Below are 22,391 nucleotides of genomic sequence, written 5' to 3'. Positions count from 1 at the left end.
CTGAGTCTAACTGACTCAATGACAATTAACAACAACATCCACCAACTGCATTTAATCTCAACTTTGTCCACCTTCATTTCTCTACCACATCATTACAAGCTTCCTCATACCCAGTTTCTCTGTCTCAGTTAAACAAATTTTATTGTATCATTCTATTACTTAAAAATTTTCACTGGAACCTAGTCTTCAAACTAAGTACAAATGACTTAGCATGATTAAGTCTTCCACAAGGTCCTGTGTTATCCTGTCCCTGCTCTCATCTCCGAACTTATTCCTTACCACATTTCTCAATTGGAGCCATGCAATCAAGTCATCCCCAAACAATACAACTCCCTAAATGAAAATATTTGCTCCATTGCCTCTGATTTGAACAAGCTTCTCCCTCTATTGGAATGTTCTTTCTGTATTTATACCTGTCTCCCTCTTCAATACTGGTCAGATATAACTGTCTCTATGAAGTGACCCTTTGCGCAGATGAGTGAGATGTTTTTCTCTGGGTTTCCATAAAACTCTATACATGTCTTCATCCAAAGACCTATCTGCAAGTTTTATAAGCAAATATTTACTTCTCTATTTTTGCCTCTACTTCAAAATTTATATTCCTGCTTCTGTCTCTCCCTCCCTCTTTTCTTCCTTTCTCCTTCTCCTTTTCTGTTAAAAAGTTTAGAATGAATAAATGATTATTTCTTTTCTTGTTCTGAGTTCTCCTTAGCAAGATCTGTACAGGCTACATGAGAGTTCAAAGCATCAACAATTTCCTGAAACCCATGAATTACGCAGGCAGATAAATTGAAAATGTGTTGTTTTTAAAGTCAAATTATTTCTTTTCCTATCATTGTTCACTGAGTAAAAGTAAGACAAAAGGATCAGATTTTTCTCCATAAAAGGAAAAAAAAACCCAAACTACTTGACCACCTATAATTTGAAGACCTACCTATGGACTTCTTTTATTTTACCCAGATATTATTTACATGATAGAAAAATGGCTACAATGTGTCAACTTGGCTACACCATGATTCTCAGTAGCTTGGCAGTTATGTGATGATGCAATCATTCACCATGTTGTCAGCTGATGTGATCAGATAATCAGTTGTAAGAGGATTAGTGTGGACTGCAACCCTCTTCATCAGGTTCCAGTCCTGATCTGCTATAAGGGGAGGTGTGGCTGGCATCATTTATCCTATAAGACTTAAAAGGAGAGAGAAGTGATCAGATAGAGAGAGGGAAATACTACCACCAAGAAAGAAGGGCTTGGTGAGAAGCTTGTTTCTTGACCTGGGGTCCCAGACCTGAGAATCTCAAATAATTAGGGAAAGATTGATGCTAAGAGATGTGAGTATATCCAAAGAATGCTGTATCCACAGATGTTGACAGGCACTATCCTAGAAATAGAAAGGTAAAGACTGTCCCTAAAATTGTTACTCAGAATTGGCATTTTGAATTTGAACTTCTAGCTTCCTAAACTATGAGAGTAAGTTTCTGTTTACCATAAAGGTATTTCTATTAAAGCAGCATTAGAGAACTAAGACAAGTACCTAGGGAGTAAAATATATTAGAAACACTCATGTTGTTGATGTTGTTAAGTGTCTTTGAGTCAGCTGGTGGGTTTGAACCTCCGATTGTGCAGTTCAAATGACCTTGTAGTCCAGTGCATTAACCCAGCACCACACTAGGACTCCAAAAACACTCATACTAGTGTGAAAATATGACAGCATGTTCTGGATTATGTGTTTCTTTCAATCTAGGCTTTCTGCACTTACATAGAATTTTATCAAAAGTATTAGACCATTTCATGCCATTTAGGCCAACAATATAGGTTAAATAACTAGAAAAGGCCAATATATGAATGATGTTACTAGTCTTTGCCATTGGCCCTGATGGAAGTTTTTGGTAGAAACTTCTGCAGAAACATCGTATCTCTATCTGATATCTCTTCTGTAAGAAGAAAAACTGCTAAACTTCTCTATGAATTTTATAAGCAAAAGATAAAAAATATCAATAATGTTCATTTGGCTATGCTTCCAAGTGTAGATCTAGAGATGAAAGTTACTCTCATCACCAAATTAAAATTCATTGGAAAGGATCACATATTAGTTTAAAAGGGGATTGAAAAATGAAATTAACTGTTAGCTGAGAGCTCAGTAAGTTCGAGGGAGATTGAGAAAAGTGGATATGATTTTACACTGTAATTAGAACCATGGCTATATTCCTTATGAAGATGTTAAAATAATGGAGTGAATTATAGAAATGCCCAGCATGGTTTTGATGTTACAGTGAGAGTAAGTATCCTACCTTGCTTTGTGAGCTATAACTTAGAAGTATTACTTGACCTAGTTCTAGAAAATGAGGACTAAAGTAAGAGAGTCCTAAATGGTGAGGCTACTGTAACTGTTTAGTTGCAGCAGAGTGCTCTAAATAAAGCTAAGGATACCAAAGTTGGCAGCTTGAGATCCTCACAAAGGAGCTTCAGAAGAAAGACCTGGGGATCTGCTTCTGAAATAGCACAGTCATTGAAAACCTTAAGGAGTACAATTGTACTCTGAAACACGTGGGGTTGCCATGTGTTATAATTGGCTTGACAGTAACTGGCTTGAATTCTTTTTGGGGAGGCACTTGTTGGAGGTCACAGCAGATGGCATTTAAAAGGTAAATATGACAAAAAGAGAGGTTGTTATTATTGTTATTAAGTGCCATCAAGTTGGCTCCATCTTCTAGTGACCCTGTGTAGGGTTTCCAAGGAGTGGCTGGTGAGTTTGAACTGTCGACCTTGCAGTTCAAACCGACTTTGGGGTTCAGTGCATTATCCTATAGCACCAAGCACACAAAACAGGTTTTTACAAGGCAATGAGAAGAAAAGGATAATGAGAAAATGGGCATGATCTAACATTGTGAAGAAAGAAAGCAAATATCTTTCCTGTAGTTGTTGCTATGTGCCATTGAGTCAGTTCCAACTCACAGAGTTTCCAAGGAGCAGCTGAACTGAATGTGAACTGCCAACCTTGTGGTTCTAACAGACTTTGCACTCTAGCACATTGACCCCAGGACTCCTTTCTATAATAAAGATAAGGAATATGTTTCTATTCTATGCTGTTCTTCCAGCTCCCCAATATCAACTCTTTTGTGCTACACTAAAACAGCTGTCTTTGTCACTGCATCTTTCACTATCTACAGGAGAAATAAAAAGTGAGAGATTGGCAGAATTTTCAAAGAGAAAGCAAAACAAAATCTTTTCTGTTCATAGATACTGTGGCTCAGAAAGATTTGGTTGGATTGAGCCACAGGGAAGACGAAAAGTCAATGTCACAGGAAAGATAAGACGAAGGATCAAAGAATCTCTTGGCCTTTCCCAAAGCATGAAATATTGCATTTGGTTTCAAGATCAATTTCCACTTTTTACTCACTGAATTGCCAGATCAGTCCTAAAGCACAAATGCATACATACTGCAGTCTAAATTGTTACATTGTGAATCTCTATATGGCAAGATTTAAATAAACAGAAACAAAAATGACTTACTTTCTATCAAGTTTGCGTTTCTTCAATTTAAACTGGGAGGTACACTAGGTTATAGAAATACTGAGAATCAGGTGCAAAAGTATATAGATGGATAATCAGGCTTTGAACAGGTCGTAAAAAATATATTGGTAATGGGAAAAAGGGGGGAAAAGTCAAAGCTAAGACTGCTTGAATATGTCCAATTGCATTGGACCCGTTTTTCTTACCTTCTTTTCCTCTACCTGTTTCAGACAGTGAGAAGCCAAGAGGTTGAGTAAATAGATTTGAGAACTGAGAAAAATTAGCTTTTGGACATAACCTGACACCTTGTACCATAAAAGGATAAAAAAAATGATATGTTCTTAGTGTCTTGTTTGAAGAGGATTAGGGCCAATAAGAAATCTTTGCCCACAGAAACACAAGCAAGTTTGGGAAGCTGACATTGTAGGACAGGGTAACCCCATGTGCCTCCTTTGGCCTGGTTTTCATTGAGAAGAAGCTATCATAAAAACCTGCTTAGTACCAAGGGGGACAAGAGGGCCACAGATGAACATAGACATCCAGGGTAGAGTGTGCTCATATATATTGTTGGTTTTGGTATCAGACAGACATGGCAAAGAATTTCCACTTTGCCACTGGTTGTTAAATGTGTAACTTATTTCAAACTGGACTCCTTTATGGATAAACTTCTTCAAATCACAACTATGTGTTTTGCTGCCCTGCACTTCTAAGTTCCCAACAAAACACATAGTAGAAACACTAATAAATACTTGTTGAGTGCATGTATAAGTGTGGATAATAGTCATACTTTACTCAGTTGTTCAAAGTTGTTGTTTTTGTTAGGTGCGATCAAGTCGATTCTAACCCATAGTGACCCTATGTACAACAGAACAAAACACCACCTGGTCCTGTTTCATCCTCACAATTGCTGCTACACTTGAGTCCATTGCTGCTGTCACTATGCCAATCCATCTCAATGGGGGTCTCCCTCATTTTCATTGACCTTCCTTCTCCGAGGACTGGTCCTTGCTGATAATATGTCCAGAGTATGAGAGTTGAAGTCTGTCCATCCTGACTTCTAAGGAGCATTCTGACTGTACTTCTTCCAACACAGATTTGTTTGTTCTTCTTATCCTATGTACCTTTAGTATTCTTCTCCAACACCATCACTCAAATACATCAAGTCTTCTATCGTCTTCCTTATTCACTGTCCAACTTTCACATGCATATAAGACTCCTGAAAATATCATGGCTGGGGTCAGATGCATCTTAGTTCTCAACATCTTTGTTCTTCAACAATTTAAAGATGTCTTGTGCAGTACACTTGACGATTACAATACATCATTTGAGTTATTGAGGGTTGCTTCTATGAGTGTTGATACAAGCAAAATGAAGCCCTTGACAACTTTAAACTTTTCTCCATTTATCATGATGCTATTTATTGGTACAGTGTTGAGAATTTTGTTTTCTTTACATGGAGATATTGCCCATATTGAAGGCTGTGGTCTTTGATCTTGATCAGGTAGAGTAGTGGTTACGAATCGGGCTACGAACCTTAAGGTCAGCAGTTCAAAACTACCAGCCGCTCCGCAGGAGGAAGATAAGGTGTTCTGCTCCCGTAAAGATTTACAGCTGCAGAAACCCTGTACAGGGTCGCTATGGGTCAGAACCAACTTGATGGCACTTAACAACAACAACAACAACATGCTATACATTGGTGTTCTGGTGGGGCACTGTGGGCTAATGTGTCAGACTGCAAAGTTACTTAAACTGCAAGGTCAGTGGTTCAAACTCAACAGCTACTCCTTGGAAACTCTATACAGGGTCACTATGAGCCAGAATAAACTCAACAGCACTTACCAACAACAAGATGCTATACATTAACAACCTGTGATATGCAGATGATACAGCCTTGCTTGCTGAAAGTGAAGAGGACTTAAAGTATTTACTGATGAAGATCAAAGACCCCAGCCTTCATTATGGATTACATCTCAATGTAAAGAAAACAAAATTCCTCACCACTAGACCAATAAGCACCATTCTTATCAACGGAGAAAAGACTGAAGTTGTCGAGAACTTCATTCTTCTTGGGTCAACTATCAACATTCATGGAAGCAGCAGTCAAGAAATCAAACGACAAAGTGCATTAGGAAAATCTGCCGAACAAGACCTTTTTAAAGTACTGAAGAGCAAGATGTCAGTTTGTGGACTAAGGTGTGCCTGACCCAAGCCATGGTATTTTCAATAACCTCATATGCATGCGAATGCTGGACAGTAAATAAGGCAGACCATAGAAGAATTGATGCTTTTGAGTTATGGTGTTGGAGGAAAATATTGAAAGTTCAATGGACTGCCAAAACACCAAACAGATATATGTTGGAAGAAGTGCAGCTAGAGTGCTCCTTGGCGGCCAGGAGGTCCAAACTTTGTCTCTCATACTTTGGACATATTGTCAGGAGGGCTCAGTCGCTGGAGAAGGATATCATATTTGGTAAGGTCGAGGGTCAGAGAAAAAGAGGAAGACCTCTATCGAGATGGATTGGCAAAGTGGCAACATCAGCGGGCTCAAGCGTAGCAACAATTTTGAGGTTGGCCCAGGACCGGGCAGTGTTTCATTCTGTTGTGCATAGTGTTGCTATGAGTCAGTACCAACTCAATGGCACTTAAAAACAACATGCTATACAGAGGAGTCCTGGTGTGACCCTATGGGCTAATGCGCCAGGCTACAAAGTCGTTTGAACTGCAGCATCAGTGGTCCAAACTCCTTGGAACCCTATACAGGGTCACTATGGGTAGGAATCGACTTGATGGTGCTTAACAACAAATGCTATACAGAAGGAACTCTGGTAGCATAGTGGTTATGAGTCAGGCTACTAACCAAATGGTCAGCAGTTTGAAACTACCAGACATTCCACAGGAGAAAGATGAGACTTTCTGCTCCTTTAAAGGTTTACAGTCTTGGGAACTCTATGTAAGGTCGCTATGAGTTGGAACAAACTCCATGGCACACCACCACCACCTGCTGCACAAGGTCACTCTGCTGCACAAGACCTTTTTAAAGTGTTGAAGAGCAAAGATGTCAGTACCTTGAGGACTAAGGTGCGCCTGACCCAAGCCATGGTATCTTCATTAACCTCATATGCATGCGAAAGCTGGACAGTGAATAAGGAACACCTTAGTAGAATTGATGCTTTTGGGTTGGGGGAGAATATTGAAAGTGCCATGGGTTGCCAAAAGAACCAACAGATCTTTGTTGGAAGAAGTGCATCCAGAGTGCTCCTTGGAGGCCAAGATGGCCAAACTTTGTCTCTCATACTTTGGACATATTGTCAGAATGGACCAGTTGCTAGAGAAGGATATCATGTTTGGTAAGGTGGCGGGTCAGAGAAAAATAGGAAGACCACCAACGAGATGAACTGGCCAAGTGGCAGCATTGATGGACTCAAGCGTGGGAACAGTAGTGAGGTTGGCCCAGAATCAGGCAGTGTTTCATTCTGCTGTGCATATGGTCGCTATGAGTCGGTGCCGAGTCAATGGCACCTAACAACAACAACATTGGTTGGCATTTGCTCGATGGCACTTAATAAAAACAGCAAATGCTTTCAGCGAGCAAGGTGGTATTATCTGCATGTCACATATTGTTAATGAGTCTTCCTCTCACCCTGATACTATGTTCTTCCTCATATAATCCAATTTCTTTAATCATATGCTAGCATACAGAAACCTGTCCACTATGGGCATACCCTGTTGATATTTAAAATATCGGTGGCATCATTTCTAATATTACAGCAGCAACATGCTAGCCACCACAGTATGAAAAACTGACACATGAGTGGTGGGGAGGACATTATGGATGGTAAAGTCCAAGGGCAATTAAAAAGGGGAAAACCCACCACAAGATGGATAGAAACTGTGGCAGTAACAATGTACTGAAACATAGCAACATGTTTGGTGCAGGACCAAGCAGTTTTCATTCTGTTGTGCATTGGGTCACTAAGAGTCAGAACTGGCTTGTTGGCAGCTGACAACAACCCACCCATAGCAATATAAATCATCTAACTCAGTTCCATTAATTTGGTTCCAAATATAGTAGTCATAAAGTCAATTCTGTTCAATAGAGTAAGACTGTCCCAAGGTTTTCCAAGCCTATAAATCTTTATGGTGTGGCACTATAGCATAAATATTGGACTGCTAACCACAAATCTGTTGGTTCAAATCCCTCAGTTACTCCTTGGAAACCCTAGATGGGTTTTTATGAATTAGAATAGACTTGACAACACTTAACAGCAACAACAAATCTTTGTAGAAGCTGACTGCCATATCTTTCCCCACAGAACAGCTGGTGGGTTCAATCAGCCAACCTTTAGGGTAGTAGCAGAGCACTTAATCATTGTGCCACCAGGGATCCTTCAAGAATTTGGTGGTGGTGGTGGTGGTTGTTATGTGCCATCGAGTTAGTTCTGACTCATAGTGACTCTGCACAGGGTTTCTGAGGTTGGAAATCTTTACTGGAGCAGAAAGCCTCATCTTTCTCCTGCAGAATGGCTAGTAGCTTCACACTCTAGACCTCAGCAAATTATAATCAGTGTTATGTTTTTATTTATCATATGGGGAAATATGAGAGGATTTTAAGATCCAATGTGCATTTAAGGGATGTGAAACACTTGGGTGTTACTCCATTTTATGTGCAGATCTACAAAACAGAGGCCTTTTAGCAATGACTATCATGTGTGAAATGTGTGACCATTTTAACACAGAAAATATGAGCAAAATGGGACAGCAAGAAAAAAATCTAACTGTGTTCTCTGAAACTCTAGGGGCATTCTGAGAATAAAGCCAAAATTTAGAGGTCCCATTCAACATATTGACAGAGTATTCAATCCAGAATATTCTGTGAAAGGTCAACAGTGAATAAATAGCCCAAAGAAGACCATACAAAAAGACCCACTGTATCCAAGGAAGCTGTACGTATGATTCTGAGTCATCTGTTCATGATTCTGGAATACGAATAAGTTTAATGTGAATTTCTAGCACTTTCAGTATGATTCCCCCACTTAAGAAACTTTTTGGGTAAATGAACAAGTCAGTACAGATTTGTTTTCTCCTTTAATACATTTCAAACTTCTTGACTGAATCTGAGCATTCAATCTTGCATAACTCCAGAATTTCATCGAGAACACTTAACATTTTTAACTTTCCAGATTCATGAACTAAAAGGAACCAAAATTGAGTTTGACTAATGAAGTTGAAATCTAGAAATGGAATTATTGTTGTTATAAAGTGCTGTTGAGTCCGTTCTGACCCATAGCAACCCAGTATAGGGTTTCTGAAGAGCAGCTGGTGAGCTTGGATTGCCAACGTTGTAGTTCAAACAACTTTGCAGTCCAGTGCATTAACCACAGCACCATAAGAAAATATCACAAGAACCACATTTTTTTTTTTTTTAAGATTCTTGAATCATTTAATTTATTAGATTGATTAAACATTCAAGGAAAAGTAAGAGAGAGGAGATAGAGGTCAACCTTGGATAGGGTGCAAACCAGTGGAAGATCCACGTTATATAGATCTTGAGTTATGCACTGCCTATATGTCCTATCTTTCTCCCTGCTGTATCAGCCTGCTCCATGGATGGTTTCAAGAACCAGAGTTGTATATGTGCAATGGGGTTGAGCAGAATATAGTTGGCAGTAGCTCAAACACTCTTGCTCTGTTGTCAAAATGCAAAGGCAAGAATTCCTTGCTCCAGCTGTATCTTGTCAATTACCTTGATAGGCAGCTATGGATTTGTCTTCTCAAGAAGAGGACAAAAAGAACCAGATTGAGTGCCACAAAGGGATGTCAGATTTAAGATTTCATGACTAAAGAGTGCCTCACAAATATATGCTGTTTCACATATCTTGTAACTATTTGGTACATACTTTACTTGTTCAATCCTTCTGATGAAAGCAATCTTCTGAATCTGCTTTACTTATCATGTCTCAAATGAGAGCTACTTGCTTCTACCTTCAATTTAATGTTGTTATTGTTAAGTACCGTGGAGTTAGCTCCAACTCATAGTGGCCCTGCACAGGGTTTTCGAGGCTATAAATCTTTCGGGAGCAGAACGCCTCATCTTTCTCCCACAGAACCGCTGGTAGTTTCGAACTGCTGACTTTGAGGTTGGCAGCCCGACTTGTAATCTCTATGTTACCAGAGCTCCTTCAATATACCGTCCTAATTTCTTTCTTTTTTATTGTGGGAAAATGTATAAAACATAAAAGTTTTCATTTTGACCATTTTAAGTGTACATTTCAGTGGCATTAATTATATTCACAATATTGAACAACCATCACCACTATTTCAAAAACTTTTCATAGCCCGAAACAGAAACTCTGGACACATTACGCAATGACACCACATCCCCCTCTCTTAGATGTTTTATTTCATTTTTGCACTTGAGAAAAAAAAAAGATGTTAATGATAAAGAGCAAAGCCTCAACAATGTTAGCCACTCAATTCTTGTATCTCAAAAGCACAGGAGTATTACTGATTCTTGTATCCTCGTATCACTTGGGATTGCCCTCTTCCTTCTAGACTTGTTAAGTCACATTTGCCAGGGTTTGATACTGAATCACTAGAAAGGTGTTTATAAATGTGATAAAACACTACACACTGCCAGTGGTCCAGGAATATTTTAAGTAACAATATACATGTTTTTTTTTCAGAATTGAAAATTGAGTTCAATTTAAAGTTATTTTATAGAACTTAGTAATAGGAATTCTAAATTTCAAAGTCACCAAAACAAATAAAACACCAAACTCATCTGCTTTCCTAGTATTTACTATGGTGAACATTTTCAGATAAAAAAAGATATGAGAAAATGTTATTTTTACTGATTTATTTTTGTAGGTTCCATTTGGATTTGCTGTTGATAAGTGCTGTTAAATTGGTTCTAACTCACAGTGACCTTGTAGCAGTTTTTCAAGGAGTAGCTGGTCGGTTTGAACTATCACCCTGAGGTTAGCAGGCGAGTGCTTACAGGACTTAAATACACCAGCTTCTATTTAAAAACCCTCCACAAGGCTGCTATGAGTAGGAACCTACTTGACAGCAATGAACAACAACAACATTTGGGTTTACCAAAATCATGATGTTGAGAGTATTAGTAAGTTTTGTCATAATAATGACTATGAAATCCAGAGCACCTCTGAAGTTTTGATAAGAACATTTGAAGAGGTATATATGATACTATTTAATTGGAACCTACTTAGAGGACAAATCCATAAACAGGAAAAAAAATAAGAAACTGCTAACATCTGTGGTGAAATCAACTTAAACCTCTGCTTATAAAGTTAGTTGATTTTTGAAGTTATATTTCCGTAAACTAGAGTCTATTAATAAAAAAGGCACACAGCATGTTTAAAAGAAGGAAATTTGTTTTCATAGCAGTTAGCCAGGTGTTGTTTAGCAAAGTCCAAGAGGAAGTTGCTAAAATGTTTCATGTCTTTGTTAGTCTGTTTAGTCAATTAATCTCTTTCAAATCCTTTTTTTTTTTCCAAATCATTTTTAGGAAGAAGGAGTGACCAACTATTTCCTAATATTTAGTCACTGAAAACCTTATGCATAGCAGAGAAACACTGTCAGATATAGTGCCGGAAAATGAGTCCCCCAGGTTGGAAGGCACTCAAGATGCGATTGGGGAAGAGCTGCCTCCTCAAAGTAGAGTTGACTGTGATGATGCGAATGGAGTAAAGTCCGTGGGAGAAAAGCCTATGGAACCTTCATTTGCTGATAGGGCACAACTCAAAATGAAGAGAAACAGCTGGAAACATCCTTTGAAAATCGGAACATGGAAAGTACAAAGTATGAATCTGGGAAAATTGGAAGTTGTCAAAAATGAAATGGAACGCATAAGCATCAGTACCTTAGGCATTAGTGAGCTGAAATGGACTGGTATTGGCCATTTTTAATCTGACCACCACGTGGTTTACTATGCCAGGAATGACAAATTGAAGAGGAATGGTGTTGCATTCACTGTCTAAAAGAACATATCCAGATCAGTCATGATGTACCATGCTGTCTGTGATAGGATAATATCCATGCACCTATAGTGAAGCCCGGTTAATACCACTATTATTCAGATTTATGCACCAACCACTAAAGCCAGTGAGGATGACATTGACTACCCAAAATGGGGGTGGTGGGGTTTCAAAGGCATGAAGTGACTGGCTTACAAGCTTTCAAGAGAGAACCTAGATCCAGAGGGTGTGGAAGAAGGTAGACTCTACACTGAGTAGTATCCAATCTGTCTCGGCAGGGTTGATGAAAGGAAATGTGGATAGATCTCTTGTGATACAATAGTGAATAATTGTTATCAGGACTGATTATGAGGGTTGGAAATGTAAAGGTAGACATTTTTTAGCAAGGAGGGGAGTGATTAACTTTGCAGTCTAGTAGCTGAGGTCGCTGGCACCATCAAGGAAGAAGAGCACACAGCGGGGACCCTACCCAGAGAAGCAGTGACTCCAGAGATGGAGGCAGAGACGATGACATGGAGAGATGGAGCAGCTGGGGACTTTAGACCCAGAGAGGGAGAGGAACTGTGTGCTAACGACTGGGGGTGGAGGGAGGGGGCAGGCTTACAGGGTATACCCTGTGGTTGGTTGATGATGCATGGAGGGAATTGTAACCATGGTAATGAAATGATATAGGATAGGATGAATGTAAAACTAATGTTCTCCCATGTAAACTAACACATAATTTACAATAAAACATTAAAAAAACTATTATCATTCATGTAGTGACAACATATCATATTTGTAGCCAAATAAGATATGTTACACTTATTATATAATACGTATATAACTTGAAAAGTTTATACACTTTTTAATATATATAGTCCTTTTGGATGTTTACTATGTTAGCAAATGACTATCTTACTTGCTTACAATTAAGATATGTTACAGAGTAGAGCTGCTCCATAGTTTAATCTTCATGAAAACAGATCACCAGACTTTTCTACTGTGTTAATGTTGGGTGCCTTAAACTGGCAACCTTTAATTTAGCAGTTGAATACAAACTATTTGTACCACCCAGGAATCTTTGTTGAGTAGTTGTTTTTGTTATTACTGTTAAATGTCTTTGAATTCCCTCACTTTTGTATATCATCTTGGACTGGAGTTTACCAGAATGTGTTCAAGAGCATACCCTTGTATTTGTATCATGACAAAGAACATTACTAGCCCTTCTGGCTGGAAGGATTGGATCAGTAGATGTGGATGTATACGACTGGTCTCTCAAAATGGATGAGAGACTTGTTATCTATTACCATAACCTGTTCTTACCAGGAACCACGTATCTTGGATCCAGTTGCACTCTGAGTGAATGTAGCTGAAATTAGATTCAACAGCTTTCCCTCACCTCTTTTTTAGGTGTATTTTCCCTAGAGACTCCCTTAGATAAGGAGATTCAGTTACATAGCAGAGGACTGTGGGAGACAGATGTTAATGAAGGTGTTGAAGTGGTAAAGGTCTCATAGTGAAAAGCATGGGTGCCCTTCTGACCCATTATGAACTTAATTTCTTGTTCGTACTTTCTCACATACTGGGTTGTTACTGTTTTTATTAGGTTCCATGGAGTTTGTTCTGACCCACAGTGACCCTACATACAACAAAACGAAACACTGCCCACTCCTGCTCCATCCTCACAATGGTTGCTGCCTATTGTTGGGGCCACTGTGCCAAGTCATATCATAGGGGGTTTCTTTCTTTATTGCTGACCCTCCACTTTACCAAGCATGATGTCCTTTTCCAGGGACTGGTGCTTCCTGATAACATGTTCAAAGTATGAGTGATGACATCTGGTCCTCTTGGCTTCTGAGGAACATTCTGATTGTACTTTTTCCAACACATATTTGTTTATTCTTCTGGCAGTCCATGGTACCAATGATATTCTTCTTCAACACCACAACTCAAATGTGTCAATTCTTCTATGGTCTTCCTTATTCATTGTCCAAGTTTCATATGTATATGAGGCTATTGAAAAACCATGGATTTGCTGACACTTTTGCTCTTCAACACTTTAAAGAGGTCTTGTTCAGCAGATTTGCCAATGCAATATGTTGTTTGATTTTTTTGACTGCTGTTTCCATGAGCATAGATGGTTGCTACAAGCAAAGTAGTCTTTGACAACTTGAGTCTTTTCTTCATTTATCATGATGTTATTTATTGCTCCAGTGGTAAGGGTTTTTGTGGTCTCTGATCTTCATCAGTAAGTATTTTAAGTCCTCTTTGCTTTCAGCAAACAAGGTTGTATCATCTGTTTATAACATGTTGCTAATGAGTCTTCCTCCAATCCACTGTATATAATCCATTTTCTCTGATCATTTGATGTGCGTAGAAATTGACTAAGAATCATTAAGGAATACAACCCTGTCACACACCTTAACCCTTAACTGATTTTAAATCATTCAGTGTCCCCTTGTTCTGTTTGAATGACTGCCTTTTTGAAGGCCCCCTACTGGCGCAGTGGGTTTATGTTGGGCTGGTAACCCAAGGTTGGCAGCTGGAACTCATCAGCTGCTACTTGTGAGCAAGATGAGGGTATCTACTCTTGTAGAGATTTACAGCCTCTGAAACCTTAGGTTGTTTCTTAAGTGCCGTCGAGTCGGTTGCAACTCATAGCGACCCTATATAGGATTTACAAGGGGCAGCTGGTGAGCTTGAACAGCTGACCTTGCAGTTCAAACGGCTTTGCAGTCTGGTGCATTAACCCACAGTGCCACACCAGGACTCCCTGAAACCTTATGGGGCATTCTAATTTGTCCTACAGGGGCTCGAGGGTCATAAGTTTACTAAACATACAGAGTTTCCATTTGAAAGACATGCCCGAAAATCACCACAGTCAGAATAAATTGACCAAATAAGCTTCCCACGGTCCTATTTTTGTAGACAACTCTCCCGTGGCAAAGGAACACATTCTAAATAACAAACAAACAAAAAAAAGAAGCTGAGAGGACTAGCTTACTAAAATGAAGCCAACATAAAAATGATGTAGACTAATAAATTTTTTTTAAATCAGTTTTTTAAAGTACATGGTTTTTCAATCAATCAAAAGGAATTCCAGGCAGCAACTTCCTGTAAACTCATGTTATTCATACAAGAAATGATTACCAGAGATCCTTATAGCATCAGCTGGGGAAAATTCTGTGACAATATGGCTTTAGAGTTTAGACCCCAAAGGAAAAAGAATGAAAACAATTCCCAACCTGGCTCACACAGCTGGCCTGGCTCAGAGTGCTAACAGCTCTCATGTAGCTCTGGTTCCTGGAGCGGAATTTTGGGGAGTTGTAGTTGGCAGAGGGATCCAAGTTGTGACCACCAGGCACATCACTTGCAGCTTGCAGGTAACTGGGGCTATAGTTTCAAAAAAAAAGAAGAGAAGACACAGCTTATGAACATTTACTGAAATGCTATGGAAGAGAATGATTTTTCAAACCAACGCTAAGAGGCTGTCACAAAATTTGCAGCTGAATGTTTGTGTTTTAATGGGAAACTTTGCTTTGTATAAATATTCTTTAGGTTCACATTTGTAAAAATATGAATTTCATTAAATGTAATAGGAGAGGCTGCTTACAAAATTACTTTGAAACTTGACTTTTTATGGCCAGGTAGTGAAATTAGGATCGTTACACATTAAAAAAATGTAACAGCACCAGTAACTCATATGTGATAACAAACCTGGTACCTTAATTTATGCTTCCCAAAATATCTATAAAAGTTTCATAAGAATAATGTTAGCTTTTTTTGAAACATTATATTACTTCAAAAACAAAAGCAAAAGAACTACTTTCCATTTTAATTTATGCAAAGCTATCCAGATTCTGCAACATAAGCAAAAAAAAAAAAAAAAAAATTAAATAAACTAAGAAATCTGTTCCATTTTTATCACAACGATCATTTTCTTCCTAAGTCTGTTGGCCTCCCTCCTTTCTTGCTATTTTTTAAAGATGTTAAAAGTATAGAAAAACATCGAGAATGTTTAATTTAAATTTCTGGCTAATTAAATTCCCTTCATTTCAATTTTTGTATATAATCTTTCTACAATGTAGTAAAAGTTATTTTTTTAATTGAATACTGGACCTGTAGTCATTTGGACATTAACTGTTTCCATGTGTTTTTTATTTTCATCACTTTTCTTTCCTTCAGACAGGGAGAGACAAATAGCTACATTTTAGACGGGTGCTCATTGGCTTTTAAGACCCCAGTCACTATCTACTAAATAAAGTAGGATGTAGAACATAGTCTCTGAAGGCTATGCTATGCCAATTGACCTGTGTTTTCCCTGAAACTATAATCTTGATCCCCAGGTCTGGCGGCTCATTCCTTCAAGGTGTTTTGTTATATATAAGAAGTTTTCATAACTTGATGGTACATAAAGTAGGAGGAAAATGTGGACTAAAACTCAAAATCATTAAAAAGACCAGGCTTACTGGTCAGATAGAGGCTGGTGGAGGCCTCAAGACTGTGACCCTTAGTCACCCTTCAGGTTTGGAAATGAGCTTAGCACCATGACTCACTATTCAGACAAACAACAGACGGATACAAAAAGAGATTCAGACACTTTAGAATAATCAACCATTAGAGATCAAAAGGGCAGCATTTACTCAAGGACAAAATTCAGAGGGGTTAGGAAGGATTGTTGCTGTTGTTGTTAAGTGCTGTTGAGTCATTTTTGACTCACAGTGACCCTGTATAGGGCTTCTGAGGAGTGGTTAGTGGGTGTGAATCACGGACCTTATGCTTTGCATTCTAGTGCTTATCCTATGGCAGGATAATGATAATAGGAAACAGGAAACACAGGGAGGACGTGGAATGATAATGTTACAGTGAGTAGATTGCAATCAGTGAGACGGAACAAAACATGTATGGATTGCTGAATGTAAAACTGATGGATCAGCTCTATGAAGATTCATGTAATTCACGTTATAAAGTTCAAAACAAAACAAAACCAAAGATGAACAAATTCAAATAGCATATAAATGTATAAAAATATGTTCAATCTCCCTGGAGTTATTGAAATGCAAATTAAATAACAGTGAGTTATCACATCAGATAACAGACTACAACAGTCTGGGAGAGGAAGGACTGTTTCTACAACATCACCAGAAAAGAAGAAGAAAGCTTTGATGCAAAACAAAACAAAAAAAACCCACCCAAATAACAAGCAAGCAAACAAACAAAACTGGAGAGATGCAGTTAGAAATTATTAATTATTTTCTTCCAATGTCTAATTATTAAAAACTCATAGCAGTTAAGTTCATTTCAACTCATGGTGATCCTATAGGACACAGTAGAACTTGTCTATAAGGTTTCCAAGGCCTGTAATCAGACTCCTAAGGCTCTCTGGCAGCATAGTGGTTATGAATTGGGCTGCTAAACTCAGGGTTAGCAGTTTAAAACTACCAGCTGTTCCACAGCTTTCTGCTCCCATAAAGATTTACAACCTCAGAAATCCAGTGCAGGGTCTCTATGAGTCAGAACCAACTCCAGGGCACATAACAACTACAATAGACTCCTGGTGTGGCTCAGTGAGTTAATGCGTTGGCCGTTCCTCAGAAACCTTACACAGGAAACCTTATACAGGATCATTATGGGTGGAAACCGAGTTGATGGCATTTAACAAGTCTTTACAGAAACCAAATGTTACATCTTTCTCCTAGAGTGGCTGGTGGATTAAAACTGCCAACTTTTTTTGTTAGCTGCTGAGCCACTGCAACACCAAGCCTCCTTGGATAATACTTTTTGTTGTTTGTAAATGCCATTGAGTCAGCTCTGGCTCATAGTGACCCTGTATACAGTTCCTGAGGAGCAGCCGGTGGGTTTGAACCTCAGAGCTTTCAGTTAATAAAATGCTTATTCTACTGCATCACACCAGGACTCTAGGAATCTTAAATATCATTGCACAGACCTATATATAAAATTGTATATAAATATTGAATTGACATTTAAATTCTCACTGTATAGTTTCTCATTAAGTGTTCCTTACTTTTCAAAGTAAAATTCAGATGTAACTTTTTTTTTTTTTTTTTTTGTGATCTGCTTCTTTGTATGTGCAGAAATAAAGGAACATAATAAAACAAAACAAACTCGGACTCCCTTTTTATACATTCGGATTAACCAAATTCCATTAACTATAAATTACAAGTCATTATAAAACAACATGTCTAACACAGGGTAGCTTCCACTTCTCCCTCCACTAAAACGAACAGAAAAGCAAATGAAAAGAAATTTGTTTTAAGCAAATTCTCATTTTGTTATCTAAGGAAGTATGTTAATGTATTTATATAGACTTCTTGCTTACAACCATTGCTCTGGGGGAGGCAGTAAAGGCCAGGGATCTGTACAGACGCCAGCAGAGGGCGCTCTCTCCTTTCCTCACAGCTGGAATATCTAGAGTAAAAGAACGGGGGTGGGGGTGGGCGACATTGGCCACACCTGGATAATCATTCCCCAGACTAGAATGAAGTAGGAAAATATCAGTAGTATTCTGAGAATCTGATGAATTTTAGGGTTTACCCATGTCCCTGAACATAAGTATAGTTTGCTCCATTCCATTTGCAGGTTTACTTGCGTGTGTTTAATACAGTATCATATACCAGGTGAAGGAGCCCTAAAATACGGACACTGAGTTATTCTTAGCTTCTTAGTTTGTTTCTCTTTCATATTTGTAAAAATGTAGCATTTCTGCTTTTGTTCTCTCCTAGTGTAGCGCTGTGGGTTAATGCGCCAGACTACAAAACCCTTTGGTTCAACCTCACCAGCTGCTCCTTGGAAACCCTATACAGGGTTGCTATGAGTCCAAACTGACTTGAAGGCACTTCACAACAAGTTTCCTGAAACCACTGATTACATACTTTGCATTTTTGTCAATTAATGCTGATAACTTATTCTTTTCTAATACTAATGCTTACCCTTCTGATTAATAGCTCCTTTTGTCATTTTAACATTTTCAAGTTAAATTTGCCTTCTAGGCTGAGAAAGGAGCCCTGAGTATTTCCAGAAGACCTGGAGGCTATATCCTAACCTGGACTGTGTCCTTTTGCAGAAATAGGGTAGACGCTTCTTTGGAGCAAACCCAAAGTCTCAATCTCTTGGTAGATGCGAAGATGAATGTTGAGAATACAGAAAAAAAACAAAAAAACAAACAGTCGTTTTTCACTCAGTGTGATGCTGTATGTCTGTCTGCCTTGCTGCTGCAGGGTAGCTATAGTGAAGGTTGACCAGATCTGTCACAAAAAGAGCATCAGGTTCTTAACAGAAGATGGTTTTACTACTGTGGATACACACTTGCCAATCTTGGAGAACATGAGTTGGTAGATGAGAAAACCAATATTGCCCAAGTTAGCAAAGGAATAGAAGATGGGCCTGATTTGTTGCTGTTGTTGTTGTTGTTAGGTGCCATTGAGTTAGTGCTGACTCATAATGACCTTATGCACAGCAGAACGAAATACTGCCCGATCCTGGGCTAATCTCACTATTGCTGCCACGCTTGAGCTCATTGATGCTGCCACTTGGCCAACCCATTGGGGGTTTTCCTCTTTTTCTCTGACCCTCCACCTTACCAAACATGATATCCTTCTCCAGTGACGGGTCTCTCCTGACAATATGTCCGAAGCATGAGAGATGAAGTTTGACCATCCTGGCCTTCAAGGAGCACTCTGGCTGTACTTCTTCCAACACAGATCTATTGGTCTTTTGGCAGCCCATGGCACTTTCAATATTCTCCAACACCATAACTCAAAAGCATCAATTCTTCTACCGTCTTCCTTATTTACTATCCAACTTTCACATGCATATGAGGTTATTGAAACTACCATAGCTTGGGTCAGGCACACCTTAGTTCTCAAACTGACATCTTTGCTCTTCAACACTTTACTAAGGTCTTGCGCAGCAGATTTGCCTAATGCAATATGTTGTTTGATATCCTGACTGCTGCTTCCGTGAGTGTTGATAGTTGATCCAAGAAGGATGAAGTCCTTGACAACTTCAATCTTTTCTCCATTGATAAGAATGCTTTTTTATTGGTCCAGTGGTGAGGATTTTTGTTTTCTTTACATTGAGATGCAAGCCATATCGAACACGGTGCTATTTGATCTTCATCAGTAAATGTTTTTAGGTCCTCTTCACTTTCAGCAAGCAAGGTTGTATCATCTGCATATTGCAGGTTGTTAATGAGTCTTCCTTCAACCCCGGACGCCACATTTTTCTTCATAGAACCCAGCTTCTGGTATTATTTGCTGAGCATCCAGGTTAAGCAAGTACGGTGAAAGAATACAATCTTGTCTCACACCTTTCTTAATTTTAAGCCAATCAGTGTTCCCATGTTCTGTTTGAACAACTGCTTCTTGGTCCAGGTACAGATTCCTCATGAGCACAATTAATTATTTTGGAATACTCATACTTCGTAATATTGTCCATAGCTTGTCATGATCCACACAATCAAAAGCCTTTGCATCATCAATAAAGGACAGGTAAACATCTTCCTGATATTCTCTGTTTTCAGCCAAGTTCCATGGGCCTGATACCAAGAGAATAAAATGTGATTCACCTCAGACAACTCAGGTCAAAAATGATGCTGGATTTCTGCCCTATGCAGGAAGCTCTGGAGGTTGACTGGTACACTGAGAAAGCTAAAGCTGCCCTGGAGCCCATGCCTTCAGATTCCTTTCTCCTCTAAGCATTTTCCTTGTCCTCAAAACCAGCCTTCCTTTCTGAAAGGTGGTGTACTATTTTTTTTTTTTTTTTCTTTTGCTATCAGCTTGTCAGTATTGTTGGCCTCTTATTATTTGGTGTTCTTTTTGTGCCTGGGATTTTTTTTTGGGGGGGTGGTGGATAGTATTAAGATCCCTATTTTACATGCAAGGAAAGAGAGATTAAGGAGATTAAGGTTATTCGTGTCCTCAAGATTACACAGCAACTCTTTAAATCTTGAACTGAGGTCAATTTGTAACTATGTAAGAGACTGGCTTAAAAAATACTGAACATTACCCATATGTACTGTGTTCTTTTAAAACATTATCTATATAAAACCAAATGGCCAACAGGTACTTTATGACAAAGATGAGGCTAGAAGGGGGCAAGGAAAGTAGATGAATGAAAATGGAACAAACAAAATGGAAGTAATGAGAATACTCACACATTGTGAATAATGTATCCGGTGTCACTGACCAAGATGTGTAGAAACCCTAAACTGCTCTGTAAATCTTCACTGAAAACACAATAAAATATTTTAAAAAAGAGTAACAGGTATATGGTTTTCCTTCTCTCTAGTATTTGCTCTTTGATGATGGTTATATGATTGCTCTTATTGTTGTTAAGTGGCATCAAGTCAGTTCTGACTCAGCACTCTATGCACAACAGAATGAAACAATGTGCGGTCCTATATCATCCTGGGATAAGGAGCCTTGGTAGTGTAGTTGTTACGAGTCGGGCTGTTAACCTCAAGGTCAGCAGTTCAAAACCACCAGCTGTTCCACAGGAGAAAGAGGAGGCTTTCTGCTCCCGTAAAGATTTATATCCTTGCAAACGTTATACAGGGTCACTATGAGTCAGAACCGACTCCATGGCACACCACAACAATAACATACCATCCTCACAATTGTTATGTTTGAGCCCCTTGTTGCTTGCGGTCACTGTGTCAACCCAGCTCTTTGGTTTCTTTCCCTTTTTCATTAACCCTCTACTTTTCCAAGCATGATGTCCTTCTCGAGGAACTGTCAAAAGTACAAGAGATAGTCTTAGCATCCTTGCATCTAAAGAACATTCTGGCTCTATTTCTTCCAAGACTGATTGTTTTGTTCTCTGGCAACCCATGGTACTTTCAATATTGTTCGCCAATACCACAATTCAAATACATAGATTCTTTTAAAGTCTTCCTTCTTCACTGTCCAACTTTCACATGCATACTATGGAATGGGTCAGATGCACCTTATTCCTCAAAGTGATATATTTGCTCTTTAACACTTTTAAGAGTCTTTTAGCAGTACGTTTGCCTAGCGTAATATGTCCTTTGATTTCTTGAACGCTGCTTCCTTCAGCATTGGCTGTGGATCCAGGCAAAATGAAGTCTCTGACAACTTCAATCCTTTCTCCATTTATTATGATGTTATTTAGTCTTCCCATTGTGAGGATTTTCATCTTCCCTACATTGAGGTGCAATCCATACTGAAGGCTGTAATCTTTGATCTTCTTCAGTAAGTATTTCAAGTCCTCTTCATTTTTTAGTGAGTAAGGTTGTGTCATTTGTATATTACAGAAATGGCTATAATGATACATTGACAGAGAACTTCCAGAGGTTCAAGCCGGATTCAGAAGAGGCCGTGGAATGAGAGATATCGTTGCTGATGTCCGATGGATCTTGGATGAAAGCAGAGAATATCAGAAAGATGTTTACTTGTGCTTTATTGACTACGCAAAGGCTTTTGTGGATTGTGTGTATCATGACAAGCTATGGACAACACTGCAAAGTATGAGTATTCCAAAATAATTAATTGCGCTCATGAGGAATCTGTACCTGGACCAAGAACTGACATGGGAACACTGATTGGTTTAAAATTAAGAAAGGTATGTGACAAGGTTGTATTCTTTCACCATACTTATTCAACCTGTATGCTGAGCAAATAATAGGAGAAGCTGGGTTCTATTAAGAAAAATGTGGCATCAGGATTGAAGGAAGACTCATTAACAACCTGCAATATGCAGATGATACAACATTGCTTGCTAAAACTGACGAGGACTTAAAATATTTACTGATGAAGATCAAAGATCACAGCCTTCGATATGAATTGCATCTCAATGTAAAGAAAACAAAAATCCTTACCACTGGAGCAATAAACAACATTCTTATTAATGGAGAAAAG

The 22,391-nt window shown here is 38.7% G+C and overlaps 1 protein-coding gene and 1 pseudogene across 2 annotated transcripts in view; one reads left to right on the top strand and one right to left on the bottom strand.

Moving 5' to 3' along the window:
* DLGAP2 (discs, large (Drosophila) homolog-associated protein 2) overlaps positions 1-22,391 on the bottom strand; it is a 327,825-nt gene that overhangs the window by 91,728 nt on the left and 213,706 nt on the right. For both annotated transcript variants that reach the window (XM_006866711.1, XM_006866710.1), the window contains one exon: positions 14,739-14,886. In XM_006866711.1, coding sequence (XP_006866773.1) covers positions 14,739-14,886 — 148 coding nt within the window. The remainder of the gene's footprint in view (positions 1-14,738; positions 14,887-22,391) is intronic.
* Positions 16,394-20,209, top strand: LOC102819148 (annotated as a pseudogene).

This window comes from Chrysochloris asiatica, unplaced genomic scaffold, assembly GCF_000296735.1.
Source record: "Chrysochloris asiatica unplaced genomic scaffold, ChrAsi1.0 scaffold00095, whole genome shotgun sequence".
Taxonomy (NCBI): Eukaryota; Metazoa; Chordata; class Mammalia; order Afrosoricida; family Chrysochloridae; genus Chrysochloris; species Chrysochloris asiatica.
Note: the sequence above shows the minus strand (reverse complement) of the source record. Positions and strands in the feature narration are given on the sequence as shown.